Source organism: Pseudorasbora parva, chromosome 3 (genome assembly GCF_024679245.1).
Source record: "Pseudorasbora parva isolate DD20220531a chromosome 3, ASM2467924v1, whole genome shotgun sequence".
NCBI lineage: Eukaryota > Metazoa > Chordata > Actinopteri > Cypriniformes > Gobionidae > Pseudorasbora > Pseudorasbora parva.
In genome coordinates, this window is record NC_090174.1 from 45,632,979 (window position 1) to 45,651,777 (window position 18,799).

At 37.1% G+C, this 18,799-nt stretch overlaps 2 protein-coding genes across 4 annotated transcripts; one reads left to right on the forward strand and one right to left on the reverse strand.

Moving 5' to 3' along the window:
* The first annotated feature begins 1,169 nt into the window (after positions 1 to 1,169).
* On the forward strand, positions 1,170 to 16,494 carry mtmr2 (myotubularin related protein 2). 2 transcript variants are annotated; one of them, XR_010904410.1, is made up of 19 exons: positions 1,170 to 1,373; positions 1,789 to 1,849; positions 1,960 to 1,983; positions 2,061 to 2,124; positions 2,205 to 2,299; positions 2,388 to 2,492; positions 4,010 to 4,114; positions 4,257 to 4,340; positions 6,156 to 6,305; positions 6,385 to 6,573; positions 6,649 to 6,834; positions 6,906 to 7,112; positions 9,418 to 9,510; positions 9,622 to 9,735; positions 10,622 to 10,798; positions 11,152 to 11,357; positions 12,372 to 12,464; positions 16,191 to 16,268; positions 16,359 to 16,494. XR_010904410.1 is itself a non-coding variant. In XM_067439132.1 (16 exons), the coding sequence occupies exons 1-16, from the start codon at positions 1,330 to 1,332 to the stop codon at positions 11,314 to 11,316; spliced, it is 1,863 nt and encodes a 620-aa protein (XP_067295233.1). In that variant the 5' UTR covers positions 1,170 to 1,329; the 3' UTR covers positions 11,317 to 11,895. The 2 variants fall into 2 exon arrangements, 1 of the variants encoding a protein (XP_067295233.1); XM_067439132.1 differs by lacking the exons at positions 12,372 to 12,464; positions 16,191 to 16,268; positions 16,359 to 16,494 and having other exon boundaries at positions 11,152 to 11,895.
* kat5a (K(lysine) acetyltransferase 5a) lies at positions 12,160 to 18,512 on the reverse strand. Of its 2 annotated transcripts, none has more exons than XM_067439133.1 (15): positions 18,429 to 18,512; positions 18,250 to 18,316; positions 17,618 to 17,686; positions 17,298 to 17,470; positions 17,113 to 17,181; positions 16,397 to 16,570; positions 16,153 to 16,233; positions 15,546 to 15,608; positions 14,984 to 15,232; positions 14,562 to 14,651; positions 13,998 to 14,138; positions 13,061 to 13,154; positions 12,749 to 12,908; positions 12,582 to 12,663; positions 12,160 to 12,481 (listed from the first exon to the last, which is right to left on the reverse strand). In XM_067439133.1, the coding sequence occupies exons 1-15, from the start codon at positions 18,441 to 18,443 to the stop codon at positions 12,347 to 12,349; spliced, it is 1,662 nt and encodes a 553-aa protein (XP_067295234.1). In that variant the 5' UTR covers positions 18,444 to 18,512; the 3' UTR covers positions 12,160 to 12,346. The 2 variants fall into 2 exon arrangements, with proteins under 2 accessions (XP_067295234.1, XP_067295235.1); XM_067439134.1 differs by having other exon boundaries at positions 17,334 to 17,470; positions 18,429 to 18,511.
* Between the last annotated feature and the right edge of the window lie 287 nt (positions 18,513 to 18,799).

Below are 18,799 nucleotides of genomic sequence, written 5' to 3' on the forward strand. Positions count from 1 at the left end.
TTCAGTGTATGCAATATTAAGAATATTTTCACTTCTTCAAAAGTCATTAGAAAGCCCTTTCCCCTCAAGAAACTGAAGTCATGTTCTTTATAGCAGTAATTTTCAAAGTGGGGATGCTAGGGGGGCAAGCTGGCATTAAAAGTAAAGCAAAACAAAATAATTGAATAAATTAAATAATTAAAGTAAACCAAAAATAATCTAAACAATATTCCCATAATGGCCCTAAGTTTAGGCTAAAAGGATTGTTTTGCAATATGAGGTCAATACAATACAGGACTGAAGGTGCTGTCCATGCTGTTGAAATACAAGCATTTTTTGTGAAAATTTACATTTTCTGTTTTTTTGTTTTTTTTTACTGTATTTGCTTAATGTCATTGTATAAAAAGAGGTTTAAATAAATAAAAATCTTACAGACATACGTGATTTATATAATTTTTATTTCTGTGGTAAGATAACTTGAAGTGACTCGAAACTATATGGTAGGACTTTGTACTCAACTTGAGACTTGTTGGCTTTGACTTCTGACTCGACTCGGGACTTGACTCATCTTTGACTCGACTTGACTCGGGCAAGTCGAGTCAAAGGGCAAAGACTTGAGACTTAGGCCTTGTGACTTGCATAACAATGACTTTGTCCCACCTGTGCTCATAATGCACATATGAGAAAATGGATTGCATAAATGTAAGCTGACTATAGCCTATCTCCTTACTGGAAAAAAGATGACCAGACATTTTACTTGCCAAAAAAGTGCTCATTGCTTCTGTGTCTTTACTTCACTTTAACCTTTCTGCTGTCTTTTGTCCTGAATTGGATTGTACAGTCACTGCCAGTGGGCCTAATTGAAACGGCTAAAAGCATCACATAACATCACATATACTGGTATCTATCAAAGCTAACACAGATACATTTTTAAAAGGATTTAAGACCAATTTTGTAACAATGCGGTCTTTTGAAAATTCTTATTAAGCCTAATACCATGCTTTAATGTAATTTTTTAAGTCTACTCATGAAACATTTGCTTAAATTTTGGATTTTAAGCATCAAATATTACGTTTTTAAATACAATACAATTATTTTGACTTGGTATTTCACTTCCCGAATTTCTTCACAAAGCGACCCACAAACGCGAACAAGGCAAGCACACTGGCACAAACGCACGAGCGCGAGCGCGGTAGCGCGCACGACTAGCCCCACCTATAGGGATTGTGGGAAGACATGGCAGCTTCCGCTGTTTGTGTTCACTGAATTTCCGCACTGAACATTTACTAAATTAATAGAGTTTAGTTAACGTCACAACTTTACAAGTTCCGCGGTTCGGTTTGTTTCGGGATGGAGGAGAGCGGCAGTGTGGACAGTGTGGAGTCACTGTGCAGGTATCAACAGAAAACACTCTAAATTAATATTTAATGCACAATTTCACGCTTGCTTTTATATAATATTTTTGAAGCTTTAAGCGCAGCAGCTAACTGTCATCACTTCTCTGTCAGAAGGTATGGTTCACCGAGAAATTAAAATTCTGCCATTATTTACTCACTTGCTACAAACACGTATTTTCAGTGTATAGAAAAATATGTAAGTTAAAGATAGGATGATGACTGAGGCTGTCAGTCTCTAACATTCTGCGTTGTATGTTTCATGAAAGATATAAAGTGATACAGTTTTGGATCAACATTATGACATGAAGGTGAGTAAATGATGAAAGAATGTTCATTTCTGGGTGAACCGTTTCTTTAAGGTCATGAGGAAAGCTGTGCTTTTATCCTTTTTCATCCTCTAATGTCCTTTCAGCTCAACTACGACCCGCTCTGACCGTTCAAGTGGCACCAAAGTTTCAGACACAGAGCTGCGGGTCAGTAAGAACCAGTTCAACCCAGCACTTCTTATTCTGTACTTGAAACTGCCGCATGTTCTGAACTGTTACTATTACTAATCCTCATCTGTTATTTGTCCTTCTTACAGAGTAAAGGAAAGACATTTGAAAAGGTATTAAAGTGTGAATGTGTGCATATGGTTTGGATAAAGTTTCGGTTTATGTCCACTAATCAAGTTTTTCTGTGTAGCTCTATAAAGACCCCAGTAAGGGCGAACTTCCTCTTCTGGCAGAGGAACTGGTTCAGGATGCCGGTATGTGTGGTACATATTAAATGCTGTATGTCAGCTATTCTGATGGATTTAATGTGTGTTTATTGTGTGCTTGTCCATAGCTAAAGACGTGACTTACATTTGTCCATTCATTGGGCCTGCTAGAGGATCGTTGACTGTCACTAACTATAGACTATTCTTCAGGTGCACTGACAGAGTAAGAACCATGCACACATGTTTCTGTACTTCTAAAGAGAATTTCTAAACGAAAGACTTCATTTTAAGTCACCTTATTTGTTTGTTAGGAGCCAGTGTTTGGGCTAGATCTGCCACTGGGAGTTTTGAGCAGAGTAGAGAAGATCGGAGCAGCGACTAGCAGAGGAGACGCCTCATACGTTCTTGTCTGCAAGGTTTGTGTGATTTGTGTGTGTGTGTGTGTGTGTGTGTGGGCGGGTGGGCGGGCATGTTTTTGTGACATATGAGGACACAAATGTGTATAATGACATGGGTATGACATGGGTATTACAAGTAGAGGGTGACTTATGAGGACATTGGCCATGTCCTCACTTTTCAAAATGCTTATAAATCATACAGGATGAGTTTTTTTTAGAAAGAAAAAATGCAGAATGTTTCCTGTGATGGGTAGGTTTAGGGGCACGGGCAGTGTAAGGGGATAGAAAATGCAGTTTGTAGAGTATACAGTATGGAATGTCCCCATATGTCACAAAAATAAACGTGTGTGTGTGTGTGTAAACTTAAAATCTAACTAGACATTATTCACTGCCATTCAAAAGTTTTTGATCTGTAAGATTTTTAAAGCTACACTGTGTGATATTTTCCCCCATCTAGCGGTGAAAAGGTATATGACCATCCAGTGAATATTAGTTTCTGTTCCTCTCAATTCTGATTCGTTTGAACTCCTACGGTGGCCTATTTAGTCCAAGATTAACATGGCAATCCCCCTCTTCACATTCGACACGGTGCCGTCGAGTGTTAAACCGTGAAAGGCGAAGCTTGAATTTATGGGTATGTCCCTCTTTCAAGATGGAGGGGCAACATGGCGACCAGCATTCGAACCCCTCACCCGTATGTATTTTCAATGGCATATTATAAACTTATGAGAATACTTTATTACTTGAAAGAAGTAAATATATATTAATGAGCACATATATTTTTAAAATAACTAAGTGTTTTTAGCTAAGAATGAACAAAAAAAAATTACACAGTGTAGCTTTAATGTTTTAGAAGAAGTTTCTTATGCTCACCAAGGCTGCATTTATTTTATTTAAAAAAAAAACTTTAGTAATGTGAAATATTATTAAATCTAAATACTAAATGTAAAATAGCTGTTTTCTATTTTAATAGATTTTCAAATGTAATTTATTTCTGTGATTCTGCGGAATTTTCATTTGAAAAGAAAGTTTAAAAGAACAGCATTTATTTTAAATAATTATTTTGTAACATACTGTAATTTAATGCATTGTTGCTGAATTAATGTATTCATTTAAGTTCCTCCAAAAAAAAAAATTATACTGACCCAAAACTTTTAATGGTAGTACAGTTATTTTACATTTTAATAATATTTCACAATGTTTCTGTATTTTAATAAAGAAGTGCAACAGTGAGCGTAAGAGACAACTTCTAAAAACATAAAAAAATCTTACAGATCAAAAACTTTTGAACGGTAATGTATATGTTAAAAAATCACTGAAGTAAAGAAAAAGAAAATATAATTATTGAATAGAAAGTTTATAATTAACAAAAATTATAAATGTTGAAATAAAAGGTTTGAGTAAATAATAAAAATGACTAAAAAATACAAAAACAAAGACTACTTAAAAATATAAATAAATAACATATATGTGTGGTGGGCCAATGAAAAAACAAAAATCCCTGCATTTTTGCTCATTGTACATGTGTGTTTTAGGATATGAGAAACCTCCGTTTTGTGCACAAGGAACCTGAGGACACACTAAAGAAATCAGTGTTTGAGGTTCTGATGAAGTTTGCTTTTCCAGTGTCAAACAACATGGTGAGAAACATAAATAGACAAAGAAGATCATATATTAACATCATAGCATACAGTATACCTAATTCAACTGATTCAGCATCAGCCTAGAAGTAATTAGTGCTCATAATCTCTCTGTCTGTCTCTCTCCTCTCTCTTTGTCTAGTCCCTCTTTGCATTTGAGTATAAGCAGGTGTTTCCTGAGAATGGATGGAGGGTGTATGATCCACTGGCTGAATACAAGAGACAGGTACCATTTGTGTTTATAAATGTTTTGCTTTTTATTAATGTGTAAGGTAAAAATATACAGTCATCAAGTCTTGCACTATTGCAAAATAAATAAACACGTGTGTGTGTGTGTGTGTGTGTGTGTGTGTGTGTGTGTGTGTGTGTGTGTGTGTGTGTGTGTGTGTGTGTATATATATATATATATATATATATATATAAATATATATATATATATATATATATATATATATATATATATATATATATATATATATATATATATATATATATATTCGCCTAAAAGATTATTAGGAACACCATACTAATACTGTGTTTGACCCCCTTTTGCCTTAATTATTAATTTTACGTGGCATTGACTCAACAAGTTGCTGAAAGCATTCTTTAGAAATGTTGGGCCATATTGATAGGATAGCATCTTGCAGTTGATGGAGATTTGTGAGATGCACATCCAGGGCACGAAGCTCCCGTTCCACCACATCCCAAAGATGCTCTATTGGGTTGAGATCTGGTGACTGTGGGGGCCATTTTAGTACAGTGAACTCATTGTCATGTTCAAGAAACCAATTTGAAATGATTCGAGCTTTGTGACATGGTGCATTATCCTGCTGGAAGTAGCCATCAAAGGATGAGTACATGGTGGTCATAAAGGGATGGACATGGTCAGAAACAATGCTCAGATAGGCCATGGCATATAAACTAGGCCCAATTGGCACTAAGGGGCATAAATTGTGCCAAGAAAACATCTCCCACACCATTACACCACCATCACCACCAGCCTGCACAGTGGTAACAAGGCATGATGGATCCATGTTCTTATTCTGTTTACGCCAAATTCTGACTCTACCATCTGAATGTCTCAACAGAAATCGAGACTTATCAGACCAGGCAACATTTTTCCAGTCGTCAACTGTACAATTTTGATCTTGTGCAAATTGTAGCCTCTTTTTCCTATTTGTAGTGGAGATGAGTGGTACCCGGTGGGGTCTTCTGCTGTTGTAGCCAAACCGCCTCAAGGTTGTGTGTGTGTTGTGGCTTCACAAATGCTTTGCTGCATACCTCGGTTGTAACGAGTGGTTATTTCAGTCGAAGTTGCTCTTCTATCAGCTTAAATCAGTTGGCCCATTCTCCTCTGACCTCTAGCATCAACAAGGCATTTTCGCCCACAGGACTGCTTCATACTGGATGTTTTTCCCTCACACCATTCTTTGTAAACCCTAGAAATGGTTGTGCGTGAAAATCCCAGTTACTGAGTAGATTGTGAAATCCTCAGATCGGCCTGTCTGGCACCAACAACCATGCCCCGATTAAAATTGCTTAAATCACCTTTCTTTCCCATTCTGACATTCAGTTTGGAGTTCAGGAGATTGCCTTGACCTGGGCTGCTTTTCCCAAAAGCATCGTAAGCTTAAGTTGATCATAAAGAAATTGCCACCAATGGTCTCTACGATCAACTTAGGCTTACGATGCTTTTGGGAAACGCAGCCCAGGACTACACCCCTAAATGCTTTAAAGCAACTGCCATGTGATTGGTAGATTAGATAATTGCATTGATGAGAAATTGAACAGGTGTTCCTAATAATCCTTTAGTGTGAGTGTGTGTGTATATATATATATATATATACAATATTTAACAATATTTATTATTTGAAATAATGAGACTATGGAGTGATATAAGAGACGTCTGACACAGCTTTGTATGATATTGTAAAACAATTATACAGTTTATAGTCATTATAAAAAATGTTTAATTATAGAATGCTTGGATTGACCAATAAAAATCAAGTATTTCAGAGAGTCGTGCTTTAAATACAAATAGGGTCTTCCAAATGAGAGCTGGAGGATATCCAAAGTAAATGATCACTACGAGCTGTGTGATTCGTACCCAGCGGCGCTAGTTGTGCCGGTAACAATCACTGACGAGGAACTGCGGCGCGTCTCCAGCTTCAGGGCCAAAGGACGCATTCCGGTCAGTGTCGTGATGTTTCTGAATCTTTACACTTCAGTTTGTGTGTGAGCAATAATTCATCCTTGGGTCTAATGTTTAGGTGCTATCATGGATCCACCCGGAGAGTCAGGCTGCAGTGGTTCGGTCCAGTCAGCCAATGGTAGGACAGAATGGTCGGCGCAGCAAAGAAGATGAGAAACTCCTTCAGGCCATCATGGATGCAAATGCACAATCACACAAGCTTTTCATATTTGATGCTAGACCAAGTGTGAATGCTGCAGCTAATAAGGTAATACTTTCTTTTCAAGTGTGTGTTATAAATGAGAAAAAAACTTTTGACAGTTTGTGTCCGTATTTGTTTTAGATGAAAGGAGGTGGGTATGAAAGCGAAGATGCTTATCAGAATGCAGAACTGGTGTTTCTGGATATCCACAACATTCATGTAATGCGCGAGTCACTGCGGAAGCTGAAGGATGTCGTCTATCCCAACATTGAAGAATCTCATTGGCTGTCTAACCTCGAGTCCACACACTGGCTGGAGCATATTAAGGTGAGACAAGGGAGATCTCTTTAAGAAACATAAGAATGATAAAGGTGGCACTGATGTGTGGTGTGTGATAGTTGATTCTGGCAGGAGCTTTAAGGATAGCCGATAAGGTGGAGTCTGGGAAAACCTCAGTGGTGGTTCATTGCAGTGACGGCTGGGACAGAACTGCTCAGCTGACCTCACTGGCCCTGATAATGCTGGACTCTAACTACAGAACCATACGAGGCTTCCAGATACTGCTGGAGAAAGAGTGGCTCAGCTTTGGACACCGCTTCCAACAGGTCAGTCAACATGACAAAATCAAGCAAGACTGTTAGGGGATAAATTGTTTGCTGTATTCCAAAGTGCATACTTGTTAAATCATTCACTATTTACTATATACTGAATGCTTCATAGCATGGGCGTAGATTACGCGGGGGACGTGTCCCCCTCACTTTTAATAAAATGTATTTTCGTCCCCCGCACTTTTACTGGGTCTCACCGATCCTAGTCGACCCGCTCCGAGCGGGATTCGAACCAGCGTTACCCTGCGCGGGGGCGGGCAAGGTAACAGGGAAGCTAAAAACAGCTTTCTTTATCTCGGTTGATAGCGCGCTTATTGAGGTCACGGGCAAGTGTATTTACATAGAAACCAATGTGAATAGCCTACATCAAGATTTAAATACAGAGACAAAAAAATAATCTATGCATGACGTAATTTTATTCGAATCTAAATATGAGGAGGGCGCTCTCTCACAGAAAATCCAAAAGTGTATTCGTAGAGGTAATATCCAGTCACGCTGGAGCTGCAGCTGAAGGAAAACAATCGTTATGAGTGATGAAACGTGACGACGACAATCAGACGATTGCAAAAATATATGCTTTATGTGTGTTTTTCAAGTCATCTCAATGTAGGCTATTTATTGACAATAAAGTAGCCTGAATAATGCAGCTTTTAATGTTTAGTATCTTCTGCTCACCAAGGCTGCATTTATGTAATCAAAAATAGTTAAACAGTAATATTTTGAAATATTATTACAAATTAAAACAGCTTTTTTCCTATGTGAATATATAGTAATGTATTCCTGTGATCAAAGCTGAATTTATCATCATTACTCCAGTCTTCAGTGCCACATGATCCTTCACTAATCATTCTCATATGATGATTTTATAATCACGAAACATTTATGATTATTATCTGTGTTGAAAACAGTTTAAAAATGTTGTGGAAACCATGATAGCCTACATGTTATTTTTCAGGATTCTTTAATGAATAGAAAGTTCAATGGACAGCATTTATTTAATAAATTATTAACTTTTGTAATATTAAAAATATCACTTGTGATCAATTTAATGCATGTCTGATCAACAAAAGTATTAATTTCTCTCTTTTTTAATTTTACCACAAATGTTTAGATGGTTTCCACAAAAAATTAAGCAGCACTATGAGCAGCACACCTGATAATAATCATAAATGTTTGTTGATCATCAGATCCTCATCTGAGAATGATTAGTGAAGGATCATGTGACTCTGAAGACTGGAGTAATGATGATAAATTCAGCTTTGATCACAGGAATAAATTACACTTTACTATATCTTCACATAGAGAACAGCATGGTTTACATCAGAATATATATATTTTTTTACATTGCATAAAATCTATGGAGTCTTAATGCACAAGTGTTTGTAGTATATAACCCAATCATAAAATTGGCACAAAAAATAGGAGAATAATGTTATATATAGATGCAGTGTATTTGATATCTTGCCCAATTAAAAGCAAGAGATGCGATAAATTATATTGGTCCAAAACTAAATAAATGGCATTACGACATTTCTGTCCCCCTCACTTCTGAAAAGATGGCTACGCCCCTGTTTCATAGAGCACTATTTAAGTGCACTGGTGTTTACACTGGGCACATACTTATGGTGATATTGATAGACGGACAAAATCTGCACTGCACTGTGTTCTGCACTGTGTTCTGCACTGTGTTCTGCACTGTGTTCTGCACTGTGTTCTGCACTGTGAAATTGTCCAAATAAAGTTGCTAGAGTAACTTTATTTTGCCTTTCCCAATTAAATAAAATTGTTTCATTTTCAAATATAATATGAATGAATTGCTATTTTTAGTCCTTCACATTATATAACATTATCTAGTAGGGCTAGACATCCTCAGCAAGTGCTATAAACAGCAATGATCAAGAGATGAGATAAGACCAGTGTTATGCACTAGCATACATTAAATGTGTTTCAAACTGAACATCAGCTTTATTGAAAATGATTAAAAGTGATATAAAAAAATGTTACAATTTCTATTTCAAATAAATGCTGTTCTTTTGAACTTTATATTCATCAAAGAATCCTGCAAAAATTGATTTTAAACTCTTTTAAACTCTTATTATAATTGTAATAATATTTCACAATATTGTTTTACTGATCAAAATTAAGGCAGCCTTTGTGAGGCAGCCTTATATATATATATATATATGTATATAGCATTCAAAAGCAAAAAATATCCATGTTTTGTAATTATTTTAATTCAATTTTTGCATTATGAATATAGTACATGATTCTTTTTGTGTATCTTTGTGTTTTGTGTATATAGCGAGTGGGTCATGGTGATAAGAATCACACAGATGCAGATCGCTCTCCGATCTTCCTGCAGTTCATTGACTGTGTCTGGCAGATGACAAGACAGGTTAGTGCAAAACACCCCACAGTTCCATTGGCTGACTTCCCCATGTCTTCAGCATATTGCTATGATTTGTCTCTGTATAAGTAATATATGTTTGTGTTTCTGTGTTTTTAGTTTCCTGCTGCTTTCGAGTTCAATGAGAATTTCCTCATAACAATATTGGATCACCTCTACAGCTGCCTTTTTGGCACATTTCTATGTAACAGTGAGCAGCAAAGACTCAAAGAGGTTAGAGTGAGCCTACTTAGGCATAAATGTTTGGACAATTTATGTATGTATCAGGAAAATAATGTATCAGATACAATTATTCAAAACAACTTACAACTAATGAACTGTGTTTCGGCCACCCTTTGAGATTTGTGTTTATTTATAAGAAAGTATACAATGATCAGGCATAACATTATGACCTAATATTGTATTGGTCCCCCTTTTGGAACCAAAACAGCCCTATCCAGTCAAGGCATGGACTCCTGAAGGCGTGCTGTATTATCTGGCACCAATATGTAAGCAGCAGATCCTATAAGTTGTGAGATGGGGCCTCCATGGCTCGGACTTGTTTATTCAGGACATCCCACAGATGCTTGATTGTATTGATATCTGGGGAATTTGGAGGGCAAGTCATCACCTAAAACTCCTGATCTATCAAAATCAGAATAAACTTGAGCATACACTTTGAGCAATTTGAGCTACAGTAGCTCGTCTATTTGACCGGACCACACAGGCCAGTCTTCGTTCCTTACATGCATCAATGAGCCTTGGCCGCCAATGACCCTGTCGCCAGTTCACAACTGTTTCTCCCTTGGGCCACTTTTGATAGATACTGACCACTGTAGACTGGGAACACCCCACAAGAGCTGCAGTTTTGGAGATGATCTGACCCAGTTGTCTAGCCATCACAATTTGTCCCTTGTCAAACTCGCTCAAATCCTTACAATTGCCCATTTTTTTATTCTTCTAACGCATCAACTTTAAGGACAAAATGTTCCCTTGCTGCCTAATATATCCCACCCACTAACAGGTGCCCTGATGAAGAGATAATCAGTGTCATAATGTTATGCCTGATCACTGTATAGAACTGTGTTTGGGTCTAAGGGACTGTATTTTTTTTGTTTAGGAAGTCCCAAAGCGCACTGTGTCCGTATGGTCATTTGTGAACAGTCAGCTAGAGGAGTTTGTGAATCCACTGTACGTACACTACCCCTCCCACGTGCTCTTCCCCACCGTTGGTATACGACACCTCCAACTCTGGGTCTCCTACTACATACGCTGGAATCCTCGCATGCGGCCACAGGTACAAACGTGAATGGCTTTTAATGAATGTGCAGGTACAGAGATGATTAGGTTCTGATATTTATAAGATAATAATGTGTGTACTAAAGGTGTCAGTCACTCCAAAACATCTGAGAATCTGATGGTTTAGCTAACAGGATGGTTTAGCTAAAACCCAGCTTTTTTTTTTGTCAATATATATGACTAATTCATTATTATATCCATATTATATTTATTATATCCATTATTATATCCATATCCATCACCTTAAACACCTGAGATTTTCAGTTAAAGACCTTAGATTAGTTTACAATGGGTTTTAAATTGGCATGTGCATCCGTGAAAGTCACTGTTTGATGTGAAAATGTATTTTAGGAGCCTGTCCATCAGCGCTACAAAGAGCTGCTAGCAAAACGGGCAGAGCTTCAGAAGAGGGTGGAAGAGCTACAGCGCGAGGCGGCCAGCCGTACGGCCTCGTCAGCCTCCGAGAGGGCGGGGTCTCCTACGCGCTCCATCACACCTGTTCAAACCTTTGTATAAGTGCTCGACAGCTTTGAGGAATGTAGATCGCCACACACCACGTGAGCATCTCACATGATTCTCATGTTACTTGCAGTGATGCACCACTGATGTAAATTCACACACTAACATTCACCTCGCTGCTACAAGCTGGCTGGGTGGATGGAAGAAGCTTTTAATCACTAAAACTGTTTGAAACTGGTATTATATTAATACATTTATTAAGACTAGTGAAACATGTTAGAAACATATAAGGGCTTGTACTGTATGAACTCTATATGTAATAGAATGCTGCGACTGATCATCACATGACAAAAGCGCTGCGATGTTACTGGGATTCTGCCTGCATCATTTTGATGCGGAGGGAAATTGAGGCGAGTCTTTCTAGTTCTGTCTTTACTTGAAATTCCCAACTTTCATGGGCTTGTTAAAAATGACACTATCTAATCATGTTATGAGTAATATAGAATATGCTATATAATCTAACTTTTGCTTATACATTATTAACAAATAAAGTGTACTGACTGTTGTCAGTCATCACCACTTCTGGTGGTGCTGATACAACTAATCCACAGCAATAAAACACATGCAGTATCTGGATCTAGACAATGAATGGTGTGTTTTGTTCATGTAAAGAAGCTACAGATTTATTACGTAAGTTGGCCATACGGGTGTGTGAGTGCATCAGAAAAGGCATGCGAGGCATCCAAAAACCTGTGCCAAATCGAATGTATATGTGCACTGATAATTGCTGATAAGTGGAAATGTGTTAACTCACTAAAAGGGCTTAATTCACTAAAACATCCTGTCATAAGTTAGCACTGTGTTCCCAGTTTGCATTTGGCAAGTAAAACCAGCTCCCCAAACAGTACAAACACTGTTTATTTACACATTATCACATTGTTACATTTTTTGAAATGACTCCAAATTTTTAGAAGACAAGTTCTTATATAAAAACCATGAAAGTACATAAATACAAGTTTATTTACAGTATTTATGTTGGTTTGAATTCCTGTGTCTGTGAGCTAGTGGCCCTGCGATTCTCTGTACTTCACCACTTGCCCCTCTTGCTCCAGTCTTTAGGAGTGAAATGCAAGCATTTGGGATCAATGCGGAGGTGACGTTTCTGCATGGCACGCTCGTGGCCTTCCACTATGTCCTCGGACAAGGTGAGGATATATTGACCCTGTAAGGGAAGAGAGGAAAATCAATCATGCTTAAGAATCTGAATTAGCAAAGAATATAGTTGATGTTGTCTGGCTTTTTCATTGAAAGTGATTTCTTACCTTATAATAATTGATGAGGTTGAGGTATTGAAGAGTCGATATCACGTCCTCTTTCTTGACACTTGTGATCTCACTAATTTCACTAAAAACAACAAAAGTGAGAACACTGCTAGAAATTTGTACCTACAAAGTATTTCCTTAGTACAATACAAAGAGTTGGCACACACTTGATGGTGATCTGTGGCCGTTCTCCATTCTCTGATTTGAGGTCCATGAGTATCTCTAGAATGGTCTGGGACCAGTATGAGCGGTAGGAGAGAAGGCCCAAATCAGACAGAGGTTTCTCTGGGGTACCCGTCTTTCCTTCAACCTTTGAGAGCTCATAACCTTTGAAAGAGAGATATAAAACAGGGGCCATGCCATTTAGAACATATTTCACAAATACAATTGAGCCATTCATTTATTGACTGAAAATTAAACAAACATCTTACCCAATTAAACAAATTTGAAGAGATATGAGGAACAGTAAAATTACTCACTGAACTCAATTAGTAACTTTCCATAGCCTCTTCTCTGATAAGGTGGTAACGTCAGAATACAGGCCACGTTATAGTCTTCTGTTGATTCCTTCTCCTATAAAGAGAGAGGAAAAAGACATTTAGTCAGCATGAAACATGACGTGTTTATTTAGCACTACCTGCAGATTTAAATTTCTGTACAGTCTAATCTTTTACTTTTGACTGTTGTCACTGATAATGTCATTTGGTAGGCTAGGTAAACCCAGCCACCTGTACATTCATTTCTGCTGCTTGTTTTCTGTTACATTTTTGCGGGAACCAATCACAGACTGGCTTATGCACCTGGTACCCTATTGGCGGGTTTAACATTATGACGTATAGCGATGGGTTGTTGCCTGTTGATCAAGCCTCTTGTGGTCTGATTGGTTGAACGACTATCCAATTGCGTACAGAGTCATTCAAATAATGCTTGTTTTTCACGCCTCTTGTGCAGTAGAAAATAAAGAGCAGACTCCCCAAACCATTGTTCAATTTAAAATTAAGCTTGGTCTGGTGATAGCCAGACAAGTCATTTGGGCCTTTCTGTATTACAATTCGGCATCAAAATGTTAAGTTTAATTACTCCAGCTGCTGTGAGAAAAGGCTATATTTCCGCTCCTCACATGTATTATTACTACTAGCCGAAACTCTTTCTTTATGTATACAGATGTGACGTAATGACACAAAGACATGCTTGAATTTTCAGTGGAAATCCACCACACCACTCGAAATTGAACAATTCACACAACCGTTGTGAATGGGGCTATGGTAAGGAGATAGTTTTGAATACTAGCTTGCTGTGTACTTGCTCAAATTTATTTTGGATTATTTTGAACCAAAATAAGTTACGGGCTGGAGCTTTTAATAAAGATAGCACAAGCACATGTTTGAAGACGTTTCCAGCAGAGAAGGAATATACCTTTGAGAAGTAGCCAACTATATGGAAACCCTTTGAGTCATACTCCGTCATTACATAGAAGAGGAAAGGATCTGTGTCGTAGTACAGGGTCTTGTGGTCCAGGAAGCATTTGGCCAATAAACACAAATTTTGGGAATATGCCTGTGCAGCAAAAAAGAATCACACATTTAAAAGACCATCAAGAAACCACAAAGATGTACAGTACATGCTGCAACAGTGCACAGGACATTATTAGTGGACATGACATTTAAATATTCTTTAATTAAATTTAGCCATATTAACAACATCATTTATTACAGTTGTGGGGGTTAAATCACTAGTCACTCTGTAACACAGTGTCCTTGTTACATATTTTACATGTATTTAGTATAGTTATAACAGTAAATTAGGCATAATTACATGTAACTAACCCTCAACCAAACAAACCCTAATCCTACCCTAGTAAGTACATGTTGTTAATTACTATTGCATATATCCATGCATGCATACATATATTACATATATAATTACACTGTAACAATGGCACCATAAAATAAAGTGCAACCCCAAACTCTTATCACACACCTTGTTTTTCCTGCCATCTATTTCAAAAAAGGAGATAGTTCCTTTGCGGTAGATCTCATTTCCTGGAGGATGCCGAAGGTTGCATTTTGTCTGAAAAGGTTACAGGGGGAGTAATTGTATATTAAATTAAGTTATGTGAAACTATACAGTAACATCCATTTAAAGATGTGGTCATATGTATCATTGCTCTGCCAAATTTAGAGTCATTTCAATAGGAATCCATGCTACTGAGGGTTTCGCAGGAGGCCGGAAATGTTCCACACAGTTTTCGCTTGCGTTTACGTTGATCATGGGAATTTTTCACACTGACCAACAGAAAGCTGCTTGGTTTGAAAGTTACTTATGTGTGAGGACATGGACATTTTATTGCCATTGAAATTTCTCTAATGAGACCCCTTCTTAAGTCTTGGAAGTTTTCTTACCAGGTGTCTTTGAAGACATTTGAGGCTCTTGAGGTATTTGAGACAGAATTCACAGAGGTAGAGAATGGGCAGAGAGGTGAGCTCCTGCGAGTATGGAGAGAAGTACCAAGGCTTCAGCCTGTGCCGGCCCAGCTCTATGCAGTTTATGTTCTTCATTCGCGTCACAATGTCATCATGACTGCGGTCTGACACCAAACTACCGGTCATGCGCGGGGCAGCTGGGATCCCATCTGAACTGTCCTGAGAGTCCTGAGATCAGAGAGTAGTTTTAGGAAGAATTGTATGAAAATATTCTTTACTGTTCTACTGAAGAAAAAAAATTACCTACATTTCAGTGAGTAAATTAATTAATAATAGCAAAAGTTCACTTTTTCACTATCCCTTTATTATCAGGTTTATATATATATATATATATATATATATATATATATATATATATATATATATATATGGATTCTGTAAATCCGATATATATGTATCAATAAACTGTGATTCTTTAACAGCCTTATGCCTCCATTCTGGCAAGACAACAAAGCAATGAAATGAAATAAATGAGCCGGACCTCTCCTGGCAGCAAATAGACGGTGGAGCAGCGGGGACTGTTATTCTGGAACACCTTTACCATCTAGAAAAACACAAGGGGTTGCAATGCTTTAGGACACTTTAGAGGAGGAAGGTAATTGATAGAGCTTGAAGAGTTAGATTTAATTAGAAAACATTTGATGGATTTAGATTTGAGTTGAAATCAGTTGCAGACCTGTCATCTCATTGGTAGTCAGTGTTGGTTTCTTATGTAAAACTTTGCATAGCACAGAATTTGTATAACATAATAAACATTAAAGGGTTAGTTCACCCAAAAATGAAAATTCTGCCATTAATTACTCGCCCTTATGTCGTTCATCTTCCGAACACATTATGTTATTTTGGATGAAATCGGAGAGCTTTCTCTCGGATTGGAACGACATGAGAGTGAGTAATCAATGACATTATTTTTCTTTTTGGGTGAACTAACCCTTTAAATTCCTTCACGAGAAATAAAGGAAATGTGAAGTGCCCTAAAACAACACATTCCTAACATCTTGCAGCAGCATGTTTTTGCCAAATAACACTAAAATGTGTGATGTTTAATTTGAAGAAGGAACTTAAAGCATGTTCTCTTCAGGACTTACCTCATCTGTCCCTCCACAAATTTTTCTTTTTCTCCCAGGCTGGGGAGGAATAAGATGACGCTGAATGGACATTGTGCCATTCTTCCAGGTGGACGAAGCACAGGAGATAAAGAAAGGTTTGATTGTTAAATGATATTCCAAAAATGACTTTATACTTATACCTTAATATAGTAATAAAGGTTATTATTGTTGTTGTTGTTATGTAGGAAGGGACACTGTTCTTAAATAGTTTTAAACCACTTACTGTGGTCAGAGAGGTGAGTGGTTCGTGCTCTTCTCTGGATTTAATGCTGAAAGGGGAATCTCTAATTGCTGGATATACAGAAGCCTGACTCGCCTCTGCAGAACCCGGAAGTGAAGGCACTGGAGTCGCTGCAGTCACTTGTGTTGCCAAAGAGACGGACTCTGCTTTCCTTTTCTGTAAGATCAAACAGAAACAAGACAGCTACACATTCTCTGCATGCATGGAAAGTTAAAAAAAGATGTTTTAAAAGGTACTAAAATCCATAATATATAAACACATAACCATGAGTGAACGTCTGCCACTTACCTCATGAAAATAACTAAGGAGTAATAAATAATAAGAATGACTAATCGGGTCTGGATGCATTGAGTTTTTACATAAAGAATACAAACCTAATAGATTTGCTTTAGAAATCCCTGTGTAACAAAAACTAAAAACATAAAGAGTTTTAAATGTGCATTTCAAAATATCAATCTCATGTAATCCCTCTAAAAGTGCTACCATTATTGTGGGATACACATCTTTAAATTACCCGTCACATGAAAGGTTCTACTATCTGCAGTTGAAATTGGGATGAGGCAAAAACTGCTTCCCTCACACTGTTTGGATAGTGTATAATGAGTTTATCCAAACTAGTCTTTAATTCAGCCCACTCGCTGTAAACTCTTGCAGGACAGATTGATCAGTAAAATACAATGGGCAGGGTTCGTCTGTACCGGTGTGGGGAGGGTTTTGCCTCTTGAAGGAGCTGAAGCAGACTGAACGTGGAGATCTAGACTCTTCTTCTAAATTTAAACAGAAAGTGAGAAGCTGGTAAACGGACTGAAAAGCATGCAAATATGAAAACAATTGGGAATGATATATCTCTTTATAAATGAAGTGAGGGAGTTTTGTTTCTTACGTCTAGCGCCACGGGGTACAGAGTAGATTCTCTTACCACGTCTCTCTCTGGGGAGTTTGGCCGAGACCCAGACAGGCCATTTTTAATGGGAGTCTTCGCCTCCTTCTTGGGCAACTGGAGCTTTTTCACATCCAGTCGGTCTGGAGTAACCCACTCGTCCAGGCGCTTATTGACTTCCAATAAACAACAAATTTTGTGTTTTTTTAATTTGCAATTAAAGGCTAAATAAACAAATTGTGCATTTTATGAATATCTACACTGGTGTTAAGAAATAAGGGTAAATTACCAAAGTATTAATCAGGCTGATAGTTCATACTCACAGTCAATATAGTGGACATAGTAAAGCTTTCTCCCAGGGATGTCTTTGACACTGAGAATTTCAGCCAAAGCTACCAAGGGACAAAATAATAAATTACTTTTGGAAAAGCAAGCAACTTGATCCTTAAGTAATATACATGTATACTACTATTTATGTGTAACCTGTCATAACCTGTCATAAGTCTCACAGGTATATTTGAGGCAAATCGCCAACAATATATTGTATGGTTCAAAATTATTGATTTTTCTTTAATGCCAAAAATCATTAGGATATTAAATAAAGATCATGTTCCATGAAAATAGTTAGTACATTTCCTACCGTATAATATGTATTAATAAAAAAATATTATTAGTAGTAATATGCATTGCAAAGAGCTTCATTTTTGCACCTTTAAAGGCAATTTTCTCAATATTTAACGTATATTTTTTTGCACCATCATATTCCAGATTTTCAAATAGTTGTAACTTCTCGACCAAATATTGTCATATCCTAACGAACCATACATCAATGAAAAGCTTATTTATTCAGAATAAGCTTGACACTTATGACTGGTTTTGTTGTTTAGGGTCACATATATGTTTGTGAAAAGTGTTGTGTTTACATTCTATACGCAGCTGTCAGGCTGATACTTACGCCATTCGTCTTCATTTTCTTGATTTTTTCGCAGCACAGGCAGTCGACAGCCCTCAGTGATCTCACCCTATGAGGACATAACGCATTTATAAATTACTTCGAGCAACAAAGACAGGACAAATGTAATTTAAATCGCGACTAAGACTACATAAAAGCCAACCGTTTGTCCATTTACTCACCGAGTGATCCGCCATCTTTTAATCTGGCGCACAGAATTGTGCGTTACAGTAAAACGCCAGTCGCGTCTATTTAGCATTAGGTGACGCGCTTCCTGAACCGTAATAGATAATAAAAGTTTGATTAACCTGGAGAAAAGAGTGTAGAAAATGAAACAAAAAAATTAAAATACTCCATAGCATTATAAAAACATTATTACATTTAAACATCAGATATTAATTATATATATATATATATTTATATATATATATATATATATATATATATATATATATATATATATATATATATATATATATATATATATATATATATATATATATATATTTGTTAACATCAAAAGAAAGATGTTACAAATATTAGAGTTTACAAG